The sequence below is a fragment of the Taudactylus pleione genome, unplaced genomic scaffold (genome assembly GCF_031769625.1).
Source record: "Taudactylus pleione unplaced genomic scaffold, aTauple2 ptg000018l, whole genome shotgun sequence".
Lineage (NCBI taxonomy): Eukaryota > Metazoa > Chordata > Amphibia > Anura > Myobatrachidae > Taudactylus > Taudactylus pleione.
In genome coordinates, this window is record NW_028284420.1 from 14,854,863 (window position 1) to 14,876,928 (window position 22,066).

At 44.0% G+C, this 22,066-nt stretch overlaps 1 protein-coding gene across 1 annotated transcript in view; it reads left to right on the forward strand.

Moving 5' to 3' along the window:
• Positions 1-22,066, forward strand: part of CDH4 (cadherin 4) — a 799,140-nt gene that overhangs the window by 623,358 nt on the left and 153,716 nt on the right. The window contains exon 4 of the mRNA XM_088482827.1: positions 6,692-6,880. Within this exon, the coding sequence (XP_088338953.1) occupies positions 6,692-6,880 (189 nt within the window). The remainder of the gene's footprint in view (positions 1-6,691; positions 6,881-22,066) is intronic.

Sequence of the window (22,066 nt, forward strand, 5' to 3'; positions counted from 1 at the left end):
GATGCTTGGATTTGCTAAGCCGCAGGTGGGCGTCTCAATACATCTCCCAGCGGCTGCAACATTTTCATTATTTTGGTTTGTATGTTTTTGCTGATACGCAACATCATCAGCATTAGTTTACAACTCTGATTCAGGCCCACAATTCCTAGGAAGCGATGTTAAGTAAGTCCTGATGATTAGAGTAGGCTATTAACTACCCTGTATGCGTTTTGAAATGTCTATAAATTGAGATTTGCATTTTTATATGCCATAGGCAATCAGCCTTGCATGCATTGGCCAAAATGACAGGTTTAGGTGCCCTGGGATCTCAGTGGTCAGAATCCCGATGCTGGCATCCCGACCAGGTTAGAATGCCTAAGTCCCCAGGTAAGTAAGCCTAACCTAACCCTACCCCTAACTCAAACCCTCCCGACCCAGTGCCTAAACCTAACCTCCCCTCCTAGTGCCTAGTGACGCTAAGAGCCGGGCTGGGCTGGGCCGGGGTGAAGGGGGCGTGGTCCAATCGCAGGAGGTTTGGACACGCACCCTTCAGGAAAAATAAAAACTAATTGCAGCGCCACAAAGCGCGCTGTGTGCTGGGGAGGGAGGCACTGTGAACACATCAGCCCAACGCATATCCAGGGGGGGCGTGATCAGGATGATCGCTCCTCCCCCACAGGCAGAGGAGACTACTGCTGTCTCCCTTTGCAGCCCATCACAGAGCAGCATGTGCTGGGCTGCTCAGCTGACAGGGAAGAGGCAGCAGGGCCATCTTAACATATAGGCACACTGGGCAGCTGCCCAGGGCCCCATGAGTATAGGGGCCATCGAGCAGGGGTTGGTTGGGCTGGGGGCCACTCTGATTAAGGCGGGATACAGACCCCCTCTCTCAGGGGGACCCCATACTTTAATCACAGTTGTAGTGGCAGAGGGAGGTGGAGTCCATAAACCTCAGTTTCCATCATGTTTTTTTATGTTTAAACATTGATTTTGTTGAAAGAAACAATAGATCTAAAGGTTTAATTTTATTGACCGCTTGCATTTGTATTCCGTGAATTGGTGGGTTGGAGTCCCAGTGCATTGCTTTGCCCATGGCCTACTATGCTGTTAAAACAGCCCCGAGAGGGAGGGGGGGCGGCATCGGACCCGGGCCCTTGAAAGGCCCCTTCAGCAAGCCCAAGCCCAGGTAATTAGTATCCCCCCCCTCTCAGCACCCCTGCTAGTGCCTAAACCTACCTCTCCCTCCCTGCAGCCTAAACCTAACCTTCTCGCCCTGCAGCCTAACCCTCCCTCTAATGCCTAACCCTCAACCCAACCTCAATAAGTACCTTCAGGATTCCAGCAGTCAGGATGCCAGTATTCTCATAAGCATGGAGATTCCAGCATTGGCATTCTGACCACTGGAATTCCAGCAGTCGCCATTCTGACCGCATTCTCTCGGTCTATACTTGTATATATCACGAGAATGAGGGAGTGTGCCTAAAGCTTTTTTTTCCATTTTCAAGTTTGAAGTGTGTCTCTAAATTATCTTTTCTGCAAAAATGGACAGTGCAAAGGCAATATTTAAACTATCCTCTAGGTAAATAGTTTGCTAATTCACTAATTTGTACTTTAAAACAACAGTGGGTCTTTGAGTAAGTCGAACACACTGAATGAAATGCATCAGCGACTCCATCCTCTTCATTTATGTTAATGTTGTTAGCTGGACCAGGGTCTCCGCAGTCTTCAGGACCCAAGCATCTGATGGCTCCAGCCTCTTGCAACTTTTACAGCCTCAGTGATAACACCCTCATCACATTGGTTCACGCAGTCAGTTAGACAGTGTCATGTCAATGGTTCCTGGGACTCGAACACCTGGCGGTTTCAGCTACACAACAGCAGCTGTGTACTAGGTATGGCCATCAGTTGGTTAACCATCAATGGTCACCATCGGTGGTACCATTGGTGGTTATCCTTGATGGCATGAAACCATTGACGGTTTCACCCACCAATGGTCATCCCTGCTCTATTACTCACCAGGCAGCAGGCCAATAAGAGGTGTGGTTTCACAGTTCATGTCGGGGGTGGACAAGAAAAAACATTGCGGAAGCTGTGCCATCACTGGACGACAACCATTGGCTCTCTACCATCAGTGGCCAAATCATTGGCCATCATTGGTTAACAATCGATGGTTGTTAATCATTGATGGTCGATGGCCATCCCTACTTTGTAAAGCTGTGATTACTCTCACACAGCTGCGAGTGGCCGACCGGCTCCTCCTTCAGCAGTGTGCATTCCTGATCAAGCGAACATACCTTGCCGGTAATGTTACTGCAGTATTTGATACACTTATTTACACATTGTGCTCATGCTGATTACTGTCCTCGGTTTATTAAGACAGCCTTATCACTTGTTCTGCTCTTATTAACTTGATGTTTATGCTGTCCGCATATCACTTAAAAGAAACAATTATTTTCTGCTGCTGAACTAACCAAGTTTATTAACTTTGGCTGCTGCATTTCTTACCTTGTTTCTACAAATCCAAGGAATACTACCCATTTATCAGCTGATACTAACAGATACAAGGCATATTTATACACAGTGCAATGCTTGCTGCTAGGAAGCTTATCTACTTATATTGTTTTGATTGATTGTCTCATATTTAATGTTGTGTTTGATACAATTAGATACTGTGATTTTATGAGTGGTTTTCCTTCACAGTGTATACTTAAATTATTAAATGTTATGTGATTTTTTTTGCATATCTAAAGTTGGCTATACACATAAAGATTATCTTTCCAACCATCAAATAGTTCTTTGTTTGGAATGAAAATCTGGTAATGTATGGAAGCAAATGGCAATCAACTATTTCCTCTAAAACACTGGAAAACAAACAAAAATAGTTAAGACAAATTGGTTAAATCCATTAACAACAGTTATAGTCTGTTTTCCATTTTTTGGGAGCAAATTGCATACACTACCAGATATTTATTGTAATCAGCCAATTAGTTGGATGGAGGCAGGAGCAGGAGCATGTGCAGTACACACACCGGCACTAAACCTAGAATTTAAGCTGGGTACACATTTAACGATGTGCACCCAACCGACTTATTGTGCGACGGGACCCATTGGGGCCCTGGCATTGGCAAGTGCATACACAATGGACGATGTCGGGAGCAACATTGTGACGGTGGGGCCCATGCTGCATTCAGCAGCATAGTCCCCGCTGACGATGTTACCCATCGAACCTGTATGCAGGTCCGATGGACGATGTCACCGACGACATACGGGAGCGTGCATTGTCAGTGACATAGTCTGTACTCACTGGACGATGTCAGTGGCGTAACTATAAATTTTGCTCCCCCATGCCAAAAAGTTTCAGACGCCCCCCTCCCCCCTACCCAAAGATCAAACACACCCAAAGATGATGTTTAAAGTGTGTGGTTACATGATACAGTAATGTGCCTTACACATTATGACACACTAAGTAATGTCACTTATAACACAGTGTGCCACACCAGAATGCCCCTTACAACACATTATGCCACACTGGAATGCCTCTTACAACACATTATGCCACACAGCAATGCCCCTTACACATGCCACACAATAATGCCACGTATAAAACATGACATACAGTAATGCCCTTTTAACAAATTTATGCCATGCTGTGATGCCCCTATTTCACATTATGCCACATGCAACACATTATGCCACACAGTAATGCAACATACAACACATTATGCCACACAGTAATGCCCCTTACACATTATGCCACACAGTAATGTCCCTAATAGCACATTTTGCACACAGTAATGCCAGATACACATTATGCCAAATAGTAATGCCCATTACATCCCACCCTGACAGATCTACTTCACCAACTCTCCTCTCTGCTTCTGCCAGTCTGTCACCTCAGCTCAAGACAGGTTGCACAGTTTTTATGTCCGTGTAGAGCCAGATTATTGGGAACATAGTTTATAACCTGTAAACTGCGTGTATCAAGTTAGTGCCCCTTATACAGTGCCCCCTGTAGTTGTGCCCCAAAATGCAATGCCCCCTATACTAGTGCCCCTTATGCAATTCCCCCTGTAGTAGTGCCCATTATGCAGGGCCCCCTGTAATTGTGCCCATTAAAGTAGTGCCCATATGGAGTGCCCCCTGTAGTTGTGCCCCTTCAAGCAGTTCCCCCTGTAGTTGTGCCCATTCTGGTAGTGCCCCCTGTAGTTGTGCCCCTTTTAGTAGTGCCTCCTGTAGCTATGCCCCTTTTAGTAGCAGTTCCCCCTGTAGTTGTACCCATTCTGGTAGTGCCCCTCTGTAGTTGTGCCCCCTGTAGTTGTGCCCCTTGCAATAGTGCCCCTTCTAGTAGTGCCCTCTGTAGTTGTGCCCAATCTAGTAGTGCCCTCTTTAGTTGTGCCCCTTTTAGTAGTGCCCACTGTAGTTTTGCCCCTTTTAGTAGTGCCCGCTGTAGTTGTGCCCCTCAAGTGGTGCCCCCTGTTGTTGTGGCCTCTCCCTCCCCCCTTGTACTTCCTGACTCCGCGCGCTGTCATCCGGTCTGTCTCTCCCGCTGCCACGCTGACTGGATCTAAATAGAGCCATCAGACGCGGCCGTGCAGGTTCCCCAGGTCGCGGGTGACATCATGACATCACCCACGCACTGCATTACTGGGATAGCTGGCCTCTGAAGTGATCGGAGGCTTCCGTAGCCTCCGATCACTTCAGAGGCCAGCGCTTACAGTTGCAGTGGCGTAACCACTGCCCCCGTCGCCCCCAAGCTACCCGGCGCCTCCAAGCCACCGCGGGGGCAGTAGTTACGCCACTGAACTGTATAGATAAAATGTTGTTCGATCTGCCGGATTGGACGACATATCGTCTAGTGTGTACCCAGCATAACACTATCACTCTGCTTCCAGCTCTTTGCTAGGATGGACTGTTAATGGAGCCAATGTCATTACAAGAGGAGATCCGGGAATGTGAAGAGGGATCCATGTGGATCCCTCCGCCGCATCCTTACTGTCTCAGATCACAAATGCGCAGGAGCCGGTGATGAGGACAGGTAAATACCACTGCTACAGAGGTAGCACTGTTACTGATCGCGGGGACAGCTGGTTTTCGGACCAGCTGTCCCCACACTGGATCTATGCTGTGATTAGTATCCCCCACAGAGAGGTGGATACTTCATCATCGGGGGCCATATGATGAATAGACCCCTTAAAGTGTACATAGATTAACACATAGCACTGGTGTTTTTGTGTGTTTTAAAATGGAGAACATCTCTAATGTGCTTAGTCCTTATTAAGTTCTGTTCATCTGGTATACAATCAGCACAGTCTTATTTCTGTTAATTAGATCTTTATTACTGCATATAATTACGGAATAACAAAAACCTCTGGTATAAAGATATAAAATAATATCCAACCTGTGTAGTTTATTGTTATCAGCTGTCCCTGGAAATGTTACTTTTTCATTACTGACCAACTGCACCATCAGGAGGTAATTTACAAAGCACTCTCCCGCGGCTGTGTCTTTTTGGCGGTTGCCCATTTGTGACTTGATGCAAATGCAGCTACAAAGCCCTTCCCTGGTGTACATCCATGCATCCAAATGTGCAAGGACTGAGACACCCACTATCAACGGCTGTAGGCGTTGAAATAGCGATTGTATCTTTAGATGCACCATCGGTCACAACATCGGTTGCACCATCGAAACTTGCATCAGCCCTATGGCAGGTGCAGTTTCTCTGTCCGAGTATGGCCTCCTATGTGAGCAGTTGAGTAGATCCACTGGGGTTGAGAACACACCATCATGGAAGTACATCGGATGCACATCAAGTCCTCAAGTAAATTCTAAACTGCGCAGATTCAGGCACATCTCTCTCTGTCTCTAAATATGGCCTCTGAGACTGTGGTTCTGCGATTGGGACCGCAGCCACGATCGCAGATACACCCATGGATCTCCCATACCATGCCCACGGACCAGCCTCTTTTTGCATTCACTTTCGGCCACTTGCCAGACTCCACCCAGGAACACCCATGAATTGCAGTGGTCTTCTCAGGACGTTGGGATTACGAATACTTTGCGAATGCTGCCTCAAAATCATCTTACGCGTGAGCAGTAAGACTTTCCTCTGCGTTTCACGCATGCGCAGTTGCAACATATCGCACAACTGCGAAAACTTTGGCATTGTGTACAACTCTGAATCAGGCCCTCGGGCACTAAACCACTTACTTTGCTAGAAACAACCTCAATGTGCCCCTATATTATTTTTTAAATGTTGGCAACTTTGGTATTAGTAAGTGTTTTCACTCGTCGTGCTGCTTGTGGGTTTGTAAAATAACTTGTGTTTGGGTTTCCATTATTCCAGTAGAAAATACTAAGGAATAAATTTACTAAAGTGAGAGTTTTTAGAAGTGAGTTTTAGAAGAGATGTTGCCCATAGCAACCAATCAGATTCTACTTAACATTTAACTAGCACCTTCTAGAAGATAACAGCTAGAATCTGATTGTTTGCTATCGGCAACATCTCTTATAAAACTCACATCTAAAAACTCTCACTCTAGTAAATTTACCCCTAAAAGTCTTCCTGTCTCTGTTATGTCTTTGCCCAATTAATAATTTTATTGCCAAGTGTATAAATGTTTATGTATTGTATATTTTAGCTAAATATTGTTGGATTAATTCTCCTGATTTTCTCTGTTTGTCTCTCCACAAATCTATATTAAACCAACCGCAGCAGCAGCAGCAGCAGAGAGGTAAATGGGACCATTCAACCGAGCATCCACAGACCCAGAATGGTACTCTCTTACCATGGCGACAGCATCGTGATGCTAATGGGCTGAGAAGACAGAAGAGAGACTGGGTGATTCCTCCAGTCAATGTACCAGAGAATTCAAGAGGGCCATTTCCTGACCAGCTGGTGCGAGTAAGTATCACCAAACTTCCAACAAATGCTGTCTCGTTATATATCTCAGTGCAGCAAAACACAAGTTAGAAATACCTGTATACTGTTCTGTATTCCTTACAAAAAAAACAGAAGCACAAGATTACTATAGTACAGTAGATCACTATGGAATTTCTATTACGATATGTTCTTTCTAGCTGACATTTTTTACCAACTACAATATGGAGAGTTTGTTTCCAGATTACAAAAACTACTAACTTGATTGTAAGGGGTAAATTTACTAAGAATCGAGTTTGGTCAAGTTGACAATCTCGGGTGTTTTTAGGCATGTTTTTCATCTCGCAAATTTACTAAAGGCAAACTCGGGTTTGTTTGTGAGAGAGTTCACTCATCTCACTCTTAAAACTCAGGCCGAGTTTGCAAACTCGAATCTTCTCACCATCGGCCAAACTCGGAAGTACTTTTCACCCAAAAAATACATCAATTTACCAAGAATCGAGATTACAATCTCGGGAGAGATGCCTGCAAACTCGCTGCCAAATTGACGTTTTAAACACTCACCTCCTGATCAGCGAGTTTTGCAGAAACATGCAGAAAGCTTTTTTTTTTTTTCTTGTTTTTTTATTTTGTTGAAAAAATTACGTGAGGTCCCCCACCCAAAAAACAAACACTAACCAGCCCCGGACTTGGCAGCCTGTCCTGGTACCTAAAATTACGGGGAACAAAATGAATAGGGTTCGTCCGTAAATTAGGTACCAGCACCAGGCAGCAGGGACAGGGCTGGTTTTAATTATATGGGCAAAAAAATTGCGTAGGGGTAGCCCTATATTTAAAACCAGCCCTGGACCCTTACTAGTGGGGGGCTGATGCCACAGACAGGGGAGCCCTTTCACCGGGCCCCCCAGCCGCAACATCAGTCCTGACCGCTAGTCAACCCAGGGAGTTGAGTACCCCTCCAATCAAGGGGTACCCCTCTCCAGGGCACCCCTGGCCTAGGCTGATAGCCCGGGGCTATCCCCACCACCCCTGGGCGGTGGGTGGCGGGTTGATAGTGTCGGTGTTGTGTAAAATTAGAAAAATCAACATTGTCTTTCCAGTCGAACTACAGGTGCCAGCAAGCCTCACCCGCATGCTGGTACTTGGAGAACCACAAGTACCAGCATGCGGGGCATTAAGGGCCTGCTGGCACCTGTAGTTCACCTGTAAAGAAATGAGTAAAAAAAACACTACACACACCATGAAATTAGAGTTTTATTATACACATACATACACACACAGACTTACCTGCTGCCAGCTGCCAGCTGTCTCTTTGTCTCTCTGTCTCTTTCTCTCTCTTGCTCACTATTCATTGGGTCCTCCTCCTGGCTTTGCGGTGTGCAGCTGAGGCAGCTCCTCCATTGTACCTGTTCTTGGGCACAGCACATACAGAGAAAGCGATCGTGCTCATGCGGCGTGACATTATTGCGTATGTCGAGCATGTAAACTGCCGACGTACATGCTTTTGCTGGCAGTGGTCTGCTTATAACAACGTAACAAGGTAGGGGAATGAACTAGCTCCTCCCGCTCAAGGGCGGTCAATGCTGGGCAGTAAAATCAGTTCCTGACAGGGCGATCCCAGACATAAATTACATTCAATTTCGGGTGGATCAGCGAATTGGCTGATGGGGAGTCTGGAGTCCTGACCACCCATTAGCCAGATATCCGATTTGACTGAAATGAAATGTAAATTATGTCCGCTGCCGCCCAGTCCACCCCCGGACCACCCCTTACTTCCCCCCTGCCGGGCCCGCCCATGACACTGCTGCTCTGGCTGCCTCAGCCTGCAGTAGTGCAGTGAGTGCAGCTGTAATGCACTCAGAAAGCAAGCAGCGGGGAGGATGCCTCTCCAGCCGGACGCCCCACTGCAATGCTCACCCCGCGCACTGCATTGCGCCAGCCCTGAACACAAGTGCTTTTTGAATGGGGCTGGAAAAACATTCAAAGCCCCTGTAAAGTAATATTTGCTGAATCTGATGTTCTACAGACAACATTAATGGTGATTGACACTCAGTGTTGTATTAATATACTGTAGTATTTCTTCTGCCTTAATTTGTGTTTGTCTTGATAAGTGATGTCACGAGGTAACTGATCTGGAATGTGAGATGGGCTCAGGTGGTTAGACTACCTGCCGCAGAGTGCTCCCATTGATGTGTTTATAGGACTCTCCTTTTCTCACAGGATAAAGGTACTGATATAACTATGTTACAATTACTGTCACATCTGCTGAGAGCTAAGTTGTTACTTTCCTGCAGCAAGTGCAAAGTGTAGTGTAGTGCCCTCTAGTGGCAATAAATAAGTACATATAAAAATTTTAAATCTTCTATATACAGTATGTGCACCCATACTGTACACACATACAGTACGTTTACATTTCACAGCAGAAATCTATATGTTTGTAAATGGGGCGGCATTTCCCCACAGGCTTTTGGATGCCCATGTACATTTAGAGCCCAGTTAGGGAAAGCTATTTGAAGAAGACATTAAAGGATGACAGTTTTTTGAATAACATGGTTGTATTAAGGCCAAATTAAAAGAGAAAATAAAGATAAAACAAGTTGATAAAATCCACTATAACCGAATACTAATGCTGGTATAATATTAAACTTAACCCTATACCATAGTGTAAAGCCAAAATATATTCCAATCTTTCATACTATACCTTATGTTAGGGCTGGTTCTAAAATTAGGTAAGCCTAGGTGGTTGCCTAGAATGGTTAGGGGCCCTTAAAACACTAGGGGCCTGATTCAGACCCGGACGCTATTTGCGTCCGCTCGCTGGCTAAAAGGGGCCGGCTATTTAAATCATGTGCTCGCACTGCGTCACTTAAAGCCGCCCACTAAGTAATAGCGAGCGGCCGCAGTATGCGCTCGCACCTGTATAAAGATGCCCTTTTGCTACTCGCGACACACGACATCTCCGGCAGTTGTAGGATTAATCGGGAACATCGAGAGCCATCGGAACTGCTTGCAGTGCTTTTGGTAGCCTTTTCCTACCACAACATTGTGAGCAGTTCTGGCTAAAATACAACCCAGTCACGTGTGTAATGACACTACTTTGCTAATTATGCACACCCATTAAACACCGTTCTGACGGTCGGGCACGCCTACGTTCGCACATCCACACCTTCCCCTGTTACCACCCACAAACAGCACTATCTGCAGTGGCAAACGCAGGATTTTGAAAGGGGGGTTTCCAAATAATTGGTTACAGACCCAATGACAAAAATGGCTAAACAGAATAAGCCTGCAACATACACTTTATTGTGTACTTCAAGTGTTTTAATATGAATAATATAAATAACAAGGAATCAGTTGGCTATAGGCTGCTCTGATAGACATGATATACTGTATGTGAAGCAACCTGTGGAAATGTTTTTCTGTTTTCAAATGGGTAATAGAGAGTAATGTTGATGTTCTAACAATACCCAAGTTCCAAAAAGGTCTGAATGTACTTTTGACTTCTGCATTTCGTCACCTCTACTTACACCTTACAGCAGCCATTTTGTCCTTTCCTATGCCAGTACTTCTTTCACTACAATTACTGACATGCCGACATGTTCTCGCTCCCACCCTCCCCTCCCCCTTAGCCTGCACACTACACGACACTGATGCAGACAGATACACACAAACACACACATTGACAGAGACAGACACACACACTGACAGACACACTGACACATGCACTCACCTAAAAAAACCATAAATGCAGAGCCAAAAATACATAAAATCATTTATTAATTATTATCCCCCCCCCCCAATATATACAGCAGTCATTTGGCATAATTTTATAAATATTGTCCCCCCCACCCTCAAATACATACAGCAGTCATTTGACATCATTTCATAAATATTGTCCTTCCCCTCTACCCCTCCCAAATACATACAGCAGTCATTTGGCTTCATTTGATAAATATTATCCTCTCCCCCTTCCCACTAAGCCATCTCCCCCCCCCCGCAAATACATACAGCAGTGAGTCATGCATCTTGTTATAATAAAGATTATCCTCCTCCGCCGTTCCCCCCCCCAATACATATACATACAGAAGTCATCTGGATTGATTTTATAAATATTATTCCTCCCGCACCTCCACCTACCTCGTGCGGCTCCGGGACTCGCTGCGCATGCAGTAAAGGACAGAGAGTCGCGGCAGCAGGCGCTCTCTCACATTGCGGGCCGGTCACAGTGCCCCTATGGGAAGTGACTGGGAGGGGCAGCTCCCCCTACAGCCCAGGCTTTGCAAAAAAAAAAAGTAATATTGTTAAGCAGCTCGCCGGGCCGGCGGCGATGGAGCAACGGACAGGGGGGGTTTCTAGGTACTCGGAAACCCCCCCTGCGAGCGCGGGTGATCTGTCACTCAAAATAGCTGCCCGACTGCGGTCTACGGGCGAGCAATTCCCATCGCAATGACTGGTTCGCGCACGCGCATTGCGACTCATACACATTCGCTGTTTGCGAAAAATCGCTCAATGCGAGCGAGCGCAGCATAGCGTCCAGGTCTGAATCAGGCCCTAGGTTTGATCCAGCATTCGATACATTGTACATGGATCCAGCAAGGGTTACATCACACAAAAAACATTTATTAAAACTGCTATTTTACTGGCTTTTCCGTAGTGAGTATTCTATAGAAATATAACTTTTATTTATTGGGGAATTATTAAAAAGTAAAAAAAAGTCAAACAAAAATATTTCTCTTGATTTGTCTATTTTGACGTTCAACATGTAGAAATGTAGGGGTCTATGTACTAATAATCGCGGAACTGCATCGATTATTATGTATCCATATAGCAGGGGCTATTTTAATTAATAATGAAATTATCCCCGCTATGTTCAAAGGGAAACTTGCAGGGTCAGTGGTTGCTGTAGCAGCTATCCCTATGAGTTATATCCCTGGAAAATTGTAGAAGTCTTTCACAGAAGTGAAAGACTTCTCCTGTGGAAGCTGACACTGCGCACAATGTCAGCTTCCAGAGCCGGCCAGAGGCCGGATCAAAAGATCTCTCTCCTACTCCTGGAGCCTCCATGGGCTTAAATCAATTTACACCAACTGAAGATGGCGTAAACTACTGGGCCAAACTCCGAAAAAATTAGCTTTTTGCAGTTTGGTACATAGGAGTCAGATCGTAATCCCCATTGATAATAATGGGGACTGTGATCTGCAGCGCTAATTAGCACTTTGTTGGAGATTTCCTGCATTGTGCTATTAGTACATAGCTGCAATACATAAAATTATGCAGAAACTGCAGTTTCTACCTAATTTTATGTAAATAAAACAGCTTGATAGATAGGCCCCTTAAACTGGAAAAATTAGGTATTTCACTGCTGCTTAAATATGATTAACCCTAAAACTTATGTTTATATGCATTGTTTTGCTGTATGTGGAGTGGTGCTAGCCTATTTACTATTATTAATTATTTATATACAGCAGATCATTGTTTGAATATAAGGTACATTCGTTTGCTCGTATGTGGCACTGGATACGCCATAGGTTGGGGCTTGACACACCCCTTCAGCAGTACAGGGCATGGCACCCAGGTATTATCTGCACAATTTTCAAAAGTAAGCAGGTACAGTATTCTTCTCACCTTGTATATTACATGCCAGAGGAAAAGTCCTATACAGGCAATGTAGTACAGATTACATGTGAAATATTGCTCTATGGCATATTCGCTGCTTCATGTGTGTGTAAAGCTGCGTACACACGGTACGATTAAACAGGACGATATGAATGATAACGATATTGTTATATCGTTATCGTTCATATCGTCCTGTTTCTGGCCCCCTCATACAACCAAACGATGGTCGATGTGCAGGCACGAATGATCAATATAGATATCGACCATCGCCTGTGCATGCAGGCCAACATGGTCGATATCGACCATTTTAGCCTGTTTACTATAAGGACACGGGATTGTTGATCTGGAGCCATTTTCACTGCATACAGGTCACAGTCGCAGATAAAAAGACATGCCCTGATAGCGATCGTGACATGACTGCGTTTGAGCAACCACCTCCCCATTGCCGCCTAAAACAGTCCCTGCCTTTCAGTCACTTTGGGAATAAATCCTCAACATCGGTAATGAAACTTTGACACATGCACAATGCCACTCAGACACATGCACAGACAACCGATAATCGCTCAAATACGTACACATTTGCATTGCATCCATCTCTGAATCATGTCCTATGTTGGTTAACATTCGCTCCTATTGTGATCTAAACCTCAGCTCATAGGGTCCCTTCCCCATGTGCCAAAGTTAGCACTGGTGACATCATTACTGGTTTTATCTGGATGGGTCTGCCACGATGACCCAGAGTGTGGCAGCATAGAATCCAGGTAAATGATAATTCATAGAGATTAAGGAGTAATATCAGAACAGTTCCCCTTGTTAGATTTCTAGATCACTCTATACCTTGTCTTGTGGTTATTTCATATTTACAGCTACTAAGAAACAAATATACACTTTATACATATTGTGGCAGATAAGCTCCTCATTGGCTGGAGGGATTAGTCTGCTAGAACCTTCAGATGGGGAAGAAAGTTATGGATTTAACGAGGGAACATAAACAGCCAGTTATGGTGGAAAACACATTAATGAAAGCAGCTCAGGGAAACAGTTTGCAGGTTTCATCAGTGAAGGGATGATAAGTGGATAAGGTTTGACAGAATCACACCCTGGACATTGTGCAAGCAACTCTGTTCATTACATGCAATAAGCACTTTAATAATCTAGAACAAACTGTGCTATAGCACTGACTTCCTGATATTATGTCCCAGTACTTCCTTATATCAACACCAGTGCATGACATAGATACAGAGGAGTGTTACGGATCACTCCACGTTACCCCACCAGAACTGCCCACCTGTTAGCGGCAGAACACCCACTGGTAAAGAAACATATTAGGCAGCCAGCTATGGTAACCACCTGCAGCTTTTTAACTCTGATGTTTTTCTGGCCTATGCTTATTTGTCTCCATCCCCGTAAGGTCTGTGACCCACATGTGGTCCCTTGCGGTGAGGTCAGGGGAAGAGCTCAGTGTGAGCTGAGATTTAATCAGTTTAGAGGCTGCTCTTTAATGGTTTGGAAAGGGAGGAAGACAGGGAAATATGTCTGTTCCCCAACACCTAATCTGAAACCTGGATGCCAGTGACTGGTACATAAAGGTGAAACAGTCTGATGTGACATTCACAGGGCCTGATGAATGTGGGTTAAATAAAAGTACTGGAGAGAGATGACAACTTGAGATAACACAGAACTGGTATACTAAAGAATACAGCACTTTCTAATAGAATAGATAAAAGAACAAAGATAGCCAATTGCTGGCACCTTTAAAAACTGTTGTGTTGTTGCCAGGCTTGTCTACAACATTTAACATGCTGATTTATATGAGACAAAAGACTGATAACAGTCACAATTATAAAATGATCTAAAGAACATAATAATGTAAGGTAAATATGTAATAAATGAATAGACTGCAACTTATTACAGATCAGTCTTTGTTGTAGTATTTAGTTCACTAAACTCACCAAATAAAGAGATTGTTACATAGGTTGTCTACCTCTGCTGTAGAGTCATCAACCTAGACCTCATCTGTCAGACAATGGTTTCTTCTTAGCAGATCTTATTGTTTTTTTACTCAAAGGTTTCTTGATCACATATACTATACAAGAGTTAAGGCCCCCATACATGTGCGACATGTTAGATTTCTCTGATTTGCTGATCCCGACCAAAATATGATCCAGAACGGCAAATCAGGGAATTTTAACATGCAGAATATTACTGATTCCTCGGCGGATCATTGATCATCGATGGACATCGATGATCGGCAGTTCCGATCGCATCGGGGAAATGAGAAGCAGATATATATGGCCCTTTAGCCCTGGGTTCCAATCAATAAATCTACAGTAAAAAGGTCGACAGTGTCTAGAAAGACACCAGTACAGGGATGCATGATGCATCGCATTCAGGATACGATGCATCCTGTCACCCTTCGCATGCATACCGGAGAAAGTTATGCTGGTACGCATGAACAAAATCACAAAGGACAGCTCTCACGGTGAGAGCTGTCCTTTGCGAATGAGGGACTTCTGTGTCTATGACCAAGAAGTCCCTCTGGTGTCCTTCTGTGCATGCCGCGGAGGGTGCTGGGAAGGATCCCTCTGACAGCACTCTCCAAAAAAAAGCCCATAGGCTTCCATAGGGTAACGCCATCAGTACCAACCGATTCAAAGCCCTGGAATGCATCGCATCCCGGGGTTTGGTGCATATGAGAATTGCGGTCAAACCCGCATTTTGGGGTTTTGACCTCATTTCTCCCGTTGCTGTATCCCGTCCCAGATGTTAGATAGGCAAAATGTCGACATGGACAAAAGGTCTACAAGGACAAAATGTTGACACACAAAAGGTCAACATCGATGAGGGCTGACTGGTAGAAAAGGTCTACAGGGTAAAAATGTCGACACAAATGGTTGAAACATGGATTTTTTTGTTTGTTTTTTAGGGTTAGGCACTAGGAGGAACAGTTAGGGTTAGACTCTTCCCCTGATGGTTAGGATTAGGTACCAGGAGGGAGGGTTAGGATTAGGCACCAAGGGGAGGCCTTTTTTGTGTCTACCTTTTGTGTTTGACTAACATCTGTTGTCATCGCCTATTTTTTTCTTGTAGATCTATAATACCAAAAACTTTAGCACAAGATTAGTTCCCAATCTGCTCTCCCACACACCACTTAAATAAAGGCATTGATCATCCTCCTTGTAATGATTATACCTCCCCTCTTGCACAATTTAAAATCATTGCATTACTAGATTACAATTCCCCTTACCCCTTCACTTCCACTGGGTTGAGGTTGACATTTTTAATCCAGTTTGCGTAGCGCACAATGTAAATTGCAGTCACAGCATAAAGCCTCCATTTCAAATTCTTCCCCGCTGCATAGAGGCCTTTCCTGTAATTATACATACTGTATTTATCAGTGTTCTACCCCGAGGGAATGTATATACTATCCTTGCTGGAAAATGAAGATTAAATCCATCATATAGAGGAAATGTGAAAAGTTTTATTGCTAAGATCGACTATTTCCTCCTTACTTCCCTCTCTTCATCTCAGCCATACCTCTACATATTATTTTATTCTAATGTCATTGAAAATTTGTCTCCAATCTCTGCTTCTTACACCCCCTCCGTCAGGCAGAGCAACCCCCCTCTCATCACTGTATTAATGCAGGAGGGAATTTCTCAGAGACACGGTTTAAAATGCCTAGATAATTTGCTGGAGAACATTCAATTAGAATATATTAATATTTTATATTTCCCTCATTAATTTCATATCTGGAGATTTAATTTAGTGCTGGGGTTTGTGGCCAAGTGTTGTGCGGCCAGCGTGTCTTTTGATGTGACTACCTGTCTGTCATTCACCCAGGAATGAACTCATACACATATACATAAACAGTGAATTTTATAATCGGTCCTTAGTTTCTTGGCTCATGCTGGACAGTCTTTGACATCCACTTGTTCACTGACAGTCAGTTTAAAAACTGGTGTTGGTTTGACTTAGACTGGTTACTACTACTAGCTAGCGATATTCATTCTATTACAATACTTTCGTAAGTGGTTTATTATCCAAATCTTGTATGAACCAGCTTCTGGTTGTATAGTTTAGGAGAAAAATAACTTAGGCCCAGATTTTAATAGCATATACAGAACTAGCTAGCCAACTATATTCATACTAGTTAGCATGCTAGCTAAGACAGGCAACTAAACATATGTTACTTAAAGTACTGCACTTCTAATTATTGAATGTTGAACCCATCACCAAGCAACTACCCACATGTGCTAAGGGGTAAATTTACTAAAGTGTCAGTTTTTAGAAGTGAGTTTTAGAAGTGAAGTTGCCCATAGCAACCAATCAGATTCTACTGATAATAGCTAGAATCTGATTGGTTGCTATGGGCAACATCACTTTTAAAACTCACTTCTAAAAACTCTCACTTTAGTAAATTTACCCCTAAGAGTTGAAATAGAATTGTCTAGGTATTTTGAAATGTATTTAATTGTAGGGCTTTCATAACACAGTAGAAATATCCTCCCACAACAGTGAACAACAGTGAACATATTCTCTATGTAGGAACCAATTTTTATTGATACGATCATCTAGGTGGTATTGTTACTGTAGCAACTGTGCAGCATTTCCTTACTTAAGACAAAACTCACTTAAATTGAATCTGTTACCTATAGCAAAATCATCCATTTTGTTGGCCAAATGAGTATGTAGGGAACCAGTAACATCACTGAGTAAGAACCTTACTAATATTCATAACGTACAACATACTTACCGACATTTGGGGCATGGTGCCACGTTTTTGTCATTGTGGTCCCATTGGTTAAAGCCACAATTTGTGGCTTTTTAAAGTGAGGGTGGAGCTAGGATGATGCAGTTCAATGTGACTCATGTCATTCAATCTCCGGGCCACCTACGTCAGTGGGAGACCAGCCAACTAAGGAATGCCAAGTCTGGGAAAGGAGCTATTATAAATAGAAATTATATATAAAACCCAAAGAATAAATAAACTATAATTTATTTTGAGCTAGAGATGAGCTGTAGAGTAGAACCTAGTCCTGGCTCAGGTCTCCTCGCTAAGTTCGGAACTCAGGTCTAAAAACCGGATCTTGCATTTTTTGGATAGCATTTTAGTCCCTCCTTTGTGATTTCAGGTACTGTGAGGTGGAAATGACTGGAAAATTAATGTTATTGATGTTAATAATACTATGGGGCCTATTCATCATCACTTATTTTTCACAAAAGCATGTGAAAATTAAAATTTTCACATACTTTTGTAAAAAGTAAGTGTCAGGATTATTCATCAAGTTCTGAAAAAGCATTTTTGTCGGAACTTGATGGTGTTACTGAACGCCACTCTGAGATGGCGTTCAGCCCCTGATAACCTTCACAGGCTGCTGTTTACTTGGCACCCTGTGAAGTTCTTCAAGGCAGCCACAGCAGCAGAGGGATCTTTACAGATACCGCCAGCTGTGTTTGCAAGTCCTTCCTTACCTCCAGCTGCTCTGGGCTCCAGGTCCTGTTGATTCTGCTGCTTCAAGTTCTCCCATGACCTAGCAACTGTAGCAGCTGCGGGGCAGCCGCCGGGACACAGACCAACAGGAGAGGGATATGTGCTGACCATGGAGCGACGGGGGGGTGCGCCTTTGGGATAGACACCGGGGGTTTACATACAGATCTGCTGTGGCGGGTGGGGGCGCTGGAACAGACACCGGCCGTGGGGGCTTACTGACAGAGCCACTGTGGCAGCCGCAGAGAAAAGTGAGTGGCCGTTGGGACATACACCGGCAGGAGGGAGCAGCGGCGGCCACAGGGGGGGGGGGGCGACGCGTTATATTACAGGCTCCGGGTGGGGAAGTGATTATACATAGAGGCGAGGGGGCAGGGGGTATTGTCTGGAAGAGGGGAGGCACAGAGCACGGGCTGTGGGCCGTGGAGAGGGGAGACATGTAGCAGGGGGTGTGGGCTAGGAGTGTGGAGACCATAGATAATGGTGAAAAGTATCACAATTACGAAAATCTGACTCTGCAAAAAGAGCAGCTTTTCAGAAGAGATACTTTAATCAAGGAGGTATAATGGAATCGGCAATTGCCGACAAAAGCAGAGTTCCCAGCAGCGGAAGCCCGACCGTGCTGGAAATCCCGATCATCGCTAAGGTAAGTATACAATACACTAACCTAACCTAACCCCCTACCCCTAACCTCCTGCCCAAGTACCTCCCCCTATTAGGGGTGCTTAACCCTAACCTCCCCCCCCAAGTGCCTAACCCTAATCCCCCCCTCTAAGTGCCTAACCCTAACCCCCCCATTCCCCGCTGCTTAAACCTAAGTCCCCCGGGGGTGCATAACCCTATGTCCCCCCCAGGGGTGCCTAACCCTAACCCGTCCTCTCCCTAGCCTAACCCTAACCCTCCCGGGGGGTGCCTGACCCTAAGTCCCCCTCCCAGGTGCCCTAAACCTAACCCTCCCCCCGACGCAGCTGTCCGCTCGCGGCGCCCGGCATTCCTTCGATCGGGATGCCAGGCACCGGTCTCCCGACATCGGGGAAATGACAGGTGTCTAGATATAGACGCCGGTCATTTATCCTACGCCAGGATAAAGCAGTCGGGAAGCCGGCTGTCGGGATTCCGGCAGCCGGCTTCCCGATTGTATACCGGTATGATGAATACCTCCAAACGGTACTTTGAACTCGCAGCAAGTTCAAAACATAATTATCACTAACGATAATTATGCAATGATGAATAGGCCTCTATAAGAGCAAAAACAGGTCCAAGTTACATTATATTAGATGTTTTTATATACATTTTTAAAGAAATCCAAAACCAAAATTGAAAAACAAAACACTTCAGAGTGGTTTTTCCAAAACCATCTCTACATTGAGCACTGTGTAATGCCTCTTCTTATTATGGGCCTATTCACTAAAATAAAGTTTTTAAGGACATTTTCCTTAATTAACGTTATTTTAGTATTCATGAACACACTTAGCACAGGAGATATCACTGATATCTCCTTGCTAAGTCCCCCTGCGTTAATTTCCACACTCCCTATACATTAGTATGGGGATATGGAAATTATGGTATTCATCAAATTCCGAAAATTATGTATTTTCGGAATTTGATGGAGTCACTATTCGCCACTGTGAGATGGCGAATAGCAGGTGACACTTACCTGCTTCCAGCTGGTGAGGTCCCCTGGCGTCTTCCTCTGGCACTCTGGTCTGTCCTCTGGCTCCTGGGACTGTGCAGACACGTGTTCTCCCAGCAGAACACAATAAAGTTTAGAAAAAAAAAAGTTTTTTTTTTCTAAACTGTACTGTGGTGTGCTGGGAGACCACGTGACAGCACAGCCACCAGAGCAGGAGGCGCTGCAGCGGGCGGTAAGTGCGGGGATGGGGGGGAGGTGAGCGGGGTGGGGGGGGGTGGTTGGGGGGGACACAAACTTACCGCCGCTGTAGGCAGTGCTGCGCATGCGCTGGCTTTACGAATGTAACAGCACATATGCAGCATGGATTCCAGCTGTGGTAAGTTAGTGTAGATAGAGATAACTATCTATTTCCCGAAAAGCTGTCATCGCAAAAAATGACAGCTTTTCGAAATAGATAGTATATAGATAGTATGGAGAGGAGGAATGATGAATTCCTCCGGCATTTAGGTAGAACTCCATGCAAGTTCTAAACCTAATTACCTCCAGAGAGTTTTAAGGTATGATGAATAGGCCCCTATGTTTGCAAAATACTCATATTCACCTTGGGAAAACAATGCTGTACTGCAGATAAGACACATTTAAAATGTGATGATAGATTTAGATTTGGGAGAGGTGGTTCCAAACTTAAATCTAAATTGCTGTGTAAAAATTAAGCTGTCCAACATTGGTGGGCTACATGCAAAAGCAGCCAGTATTTACCCAGTGTGCAAAAAGAAAAAGAAAAAGAAGGAAAATAAATGTATTTGCACCCCTTGCATTGCATTGCTCCGCTGACTGCCCATCTATTACTTGTGTCACTGCCCATTGCTACCACATTTACATACGTACAGCCCCAGCCTTGCGCCCCACAGCCCACTCCTTCTTCTTTTAATGAAGCACAACCCATGCCATTAAGAGTTTTAAAAATAAAGTTTTAAAAAAAATAAATCACCCAGTCAACAGACGACTCCATAAGTCCATCGGCCCTCCAGGAAAATTCCATGTTAGCCATATGGCCTATCTGCCCCTGTAACCACTACCCACTTATATAATTCCTTAAATGTACTAAGCCTTGGAGAGAGATAAAGTAGAGAGTGATAAAGTACCAACCAATCAGCTCTTAACTGTCATTTTACAAACACAGCCTGTAAACTGCCAGGAGCTGATTGGTTGGTACTTCATCACTCTCCACTTTATCTCTCTCCAAGACGTAGTGCATCTCCCCAATGTCTGATCAGAATCCACCCTGCATTCAGATCTTAATGCTCTCTGAATTCTCATCTACTATATTTCTACCTATACCAGTCACACTGCTGCAACCTTGCTACTGCTCAATTTACAGTCTGAGCCACACAGGCTTTTTTTACCACTAGATTGTTAGCTTTTTCATGAGCAGAGCCCTCCCGACCTCTTATTTTCATGTCAGCAATTATTTTATCTGTCATGCTTGTCCCTATGTTATGTACTCCCATTCTTCCCCGCTGTGCTGTGGAGCAGTGTCATCTTATAAAACAACACCAGTGATGATATTATTATTAATAATAATAATAATAATAATAATAATAATAATAATAATAATAATAATAGACTACATTCTCATGAATGTTAGGTCATCCACAGAACTGTTGTCACCACTGAATGTATGAGACAGGTCCAATTTAATACAAAACAGATTTATTCCCCTAAAACAGCATCCATATATTTTACAATCCAATTAAGAAAAAATAGCGAACATAAATTCTGCTTTCAAATCATTCATATTTAAGTAACAACATAGTAACTGTTAGTGGTGTGTATTAACCTTTTCTTAGCTGCTTTGTAGCACTGGCCATGCTAATTAATTAGCTAACCAACACTGTTTATTGTAACCTATACTGAAATGCTAAATGTTACAAATCCAAATTTTTATTTTTTTTCGCATTATCTCCCGGTGGGTGTCTCTGCATTTAATTTCCTGCTTAGCTTCCGGTTGATTGGATGGCGGGCAGATCAGGCGCTGTCCTCGGACTGCCTGGAACAATAGGATGTGTCTGTACATCTCTCTCTCGTTTTATTACTGCATTAAATGATTTTAATATGCTTTTCGCATCCACCCCTGTGTTTAATCGTCTTGTCAGCTCACTTTCCTGATGAGCAGCTCTCTTGATATGGGAGTTTTTATGGTATGCGTGTTGTGCTGTTTACTTACAGCTGTTTTGTATGTTAACTAAATATTGTGTTACCTGCATCTGGTGTTGTCATATTGTAGCTGTTTTATTTTTTAGGCAGAAAATGTGCTCATTTGGGAAATTATTTATGGAATTATGTCAACCTGTGGGAAAGAGACATGTATTCTAAAAACATACATTGGGTCTGATTCAGATTTGGGAATAGAGTAAGATATAGCAAGTAACTGTCTACCTGGACATTCCATGTTGCAATGAGGGTAAAT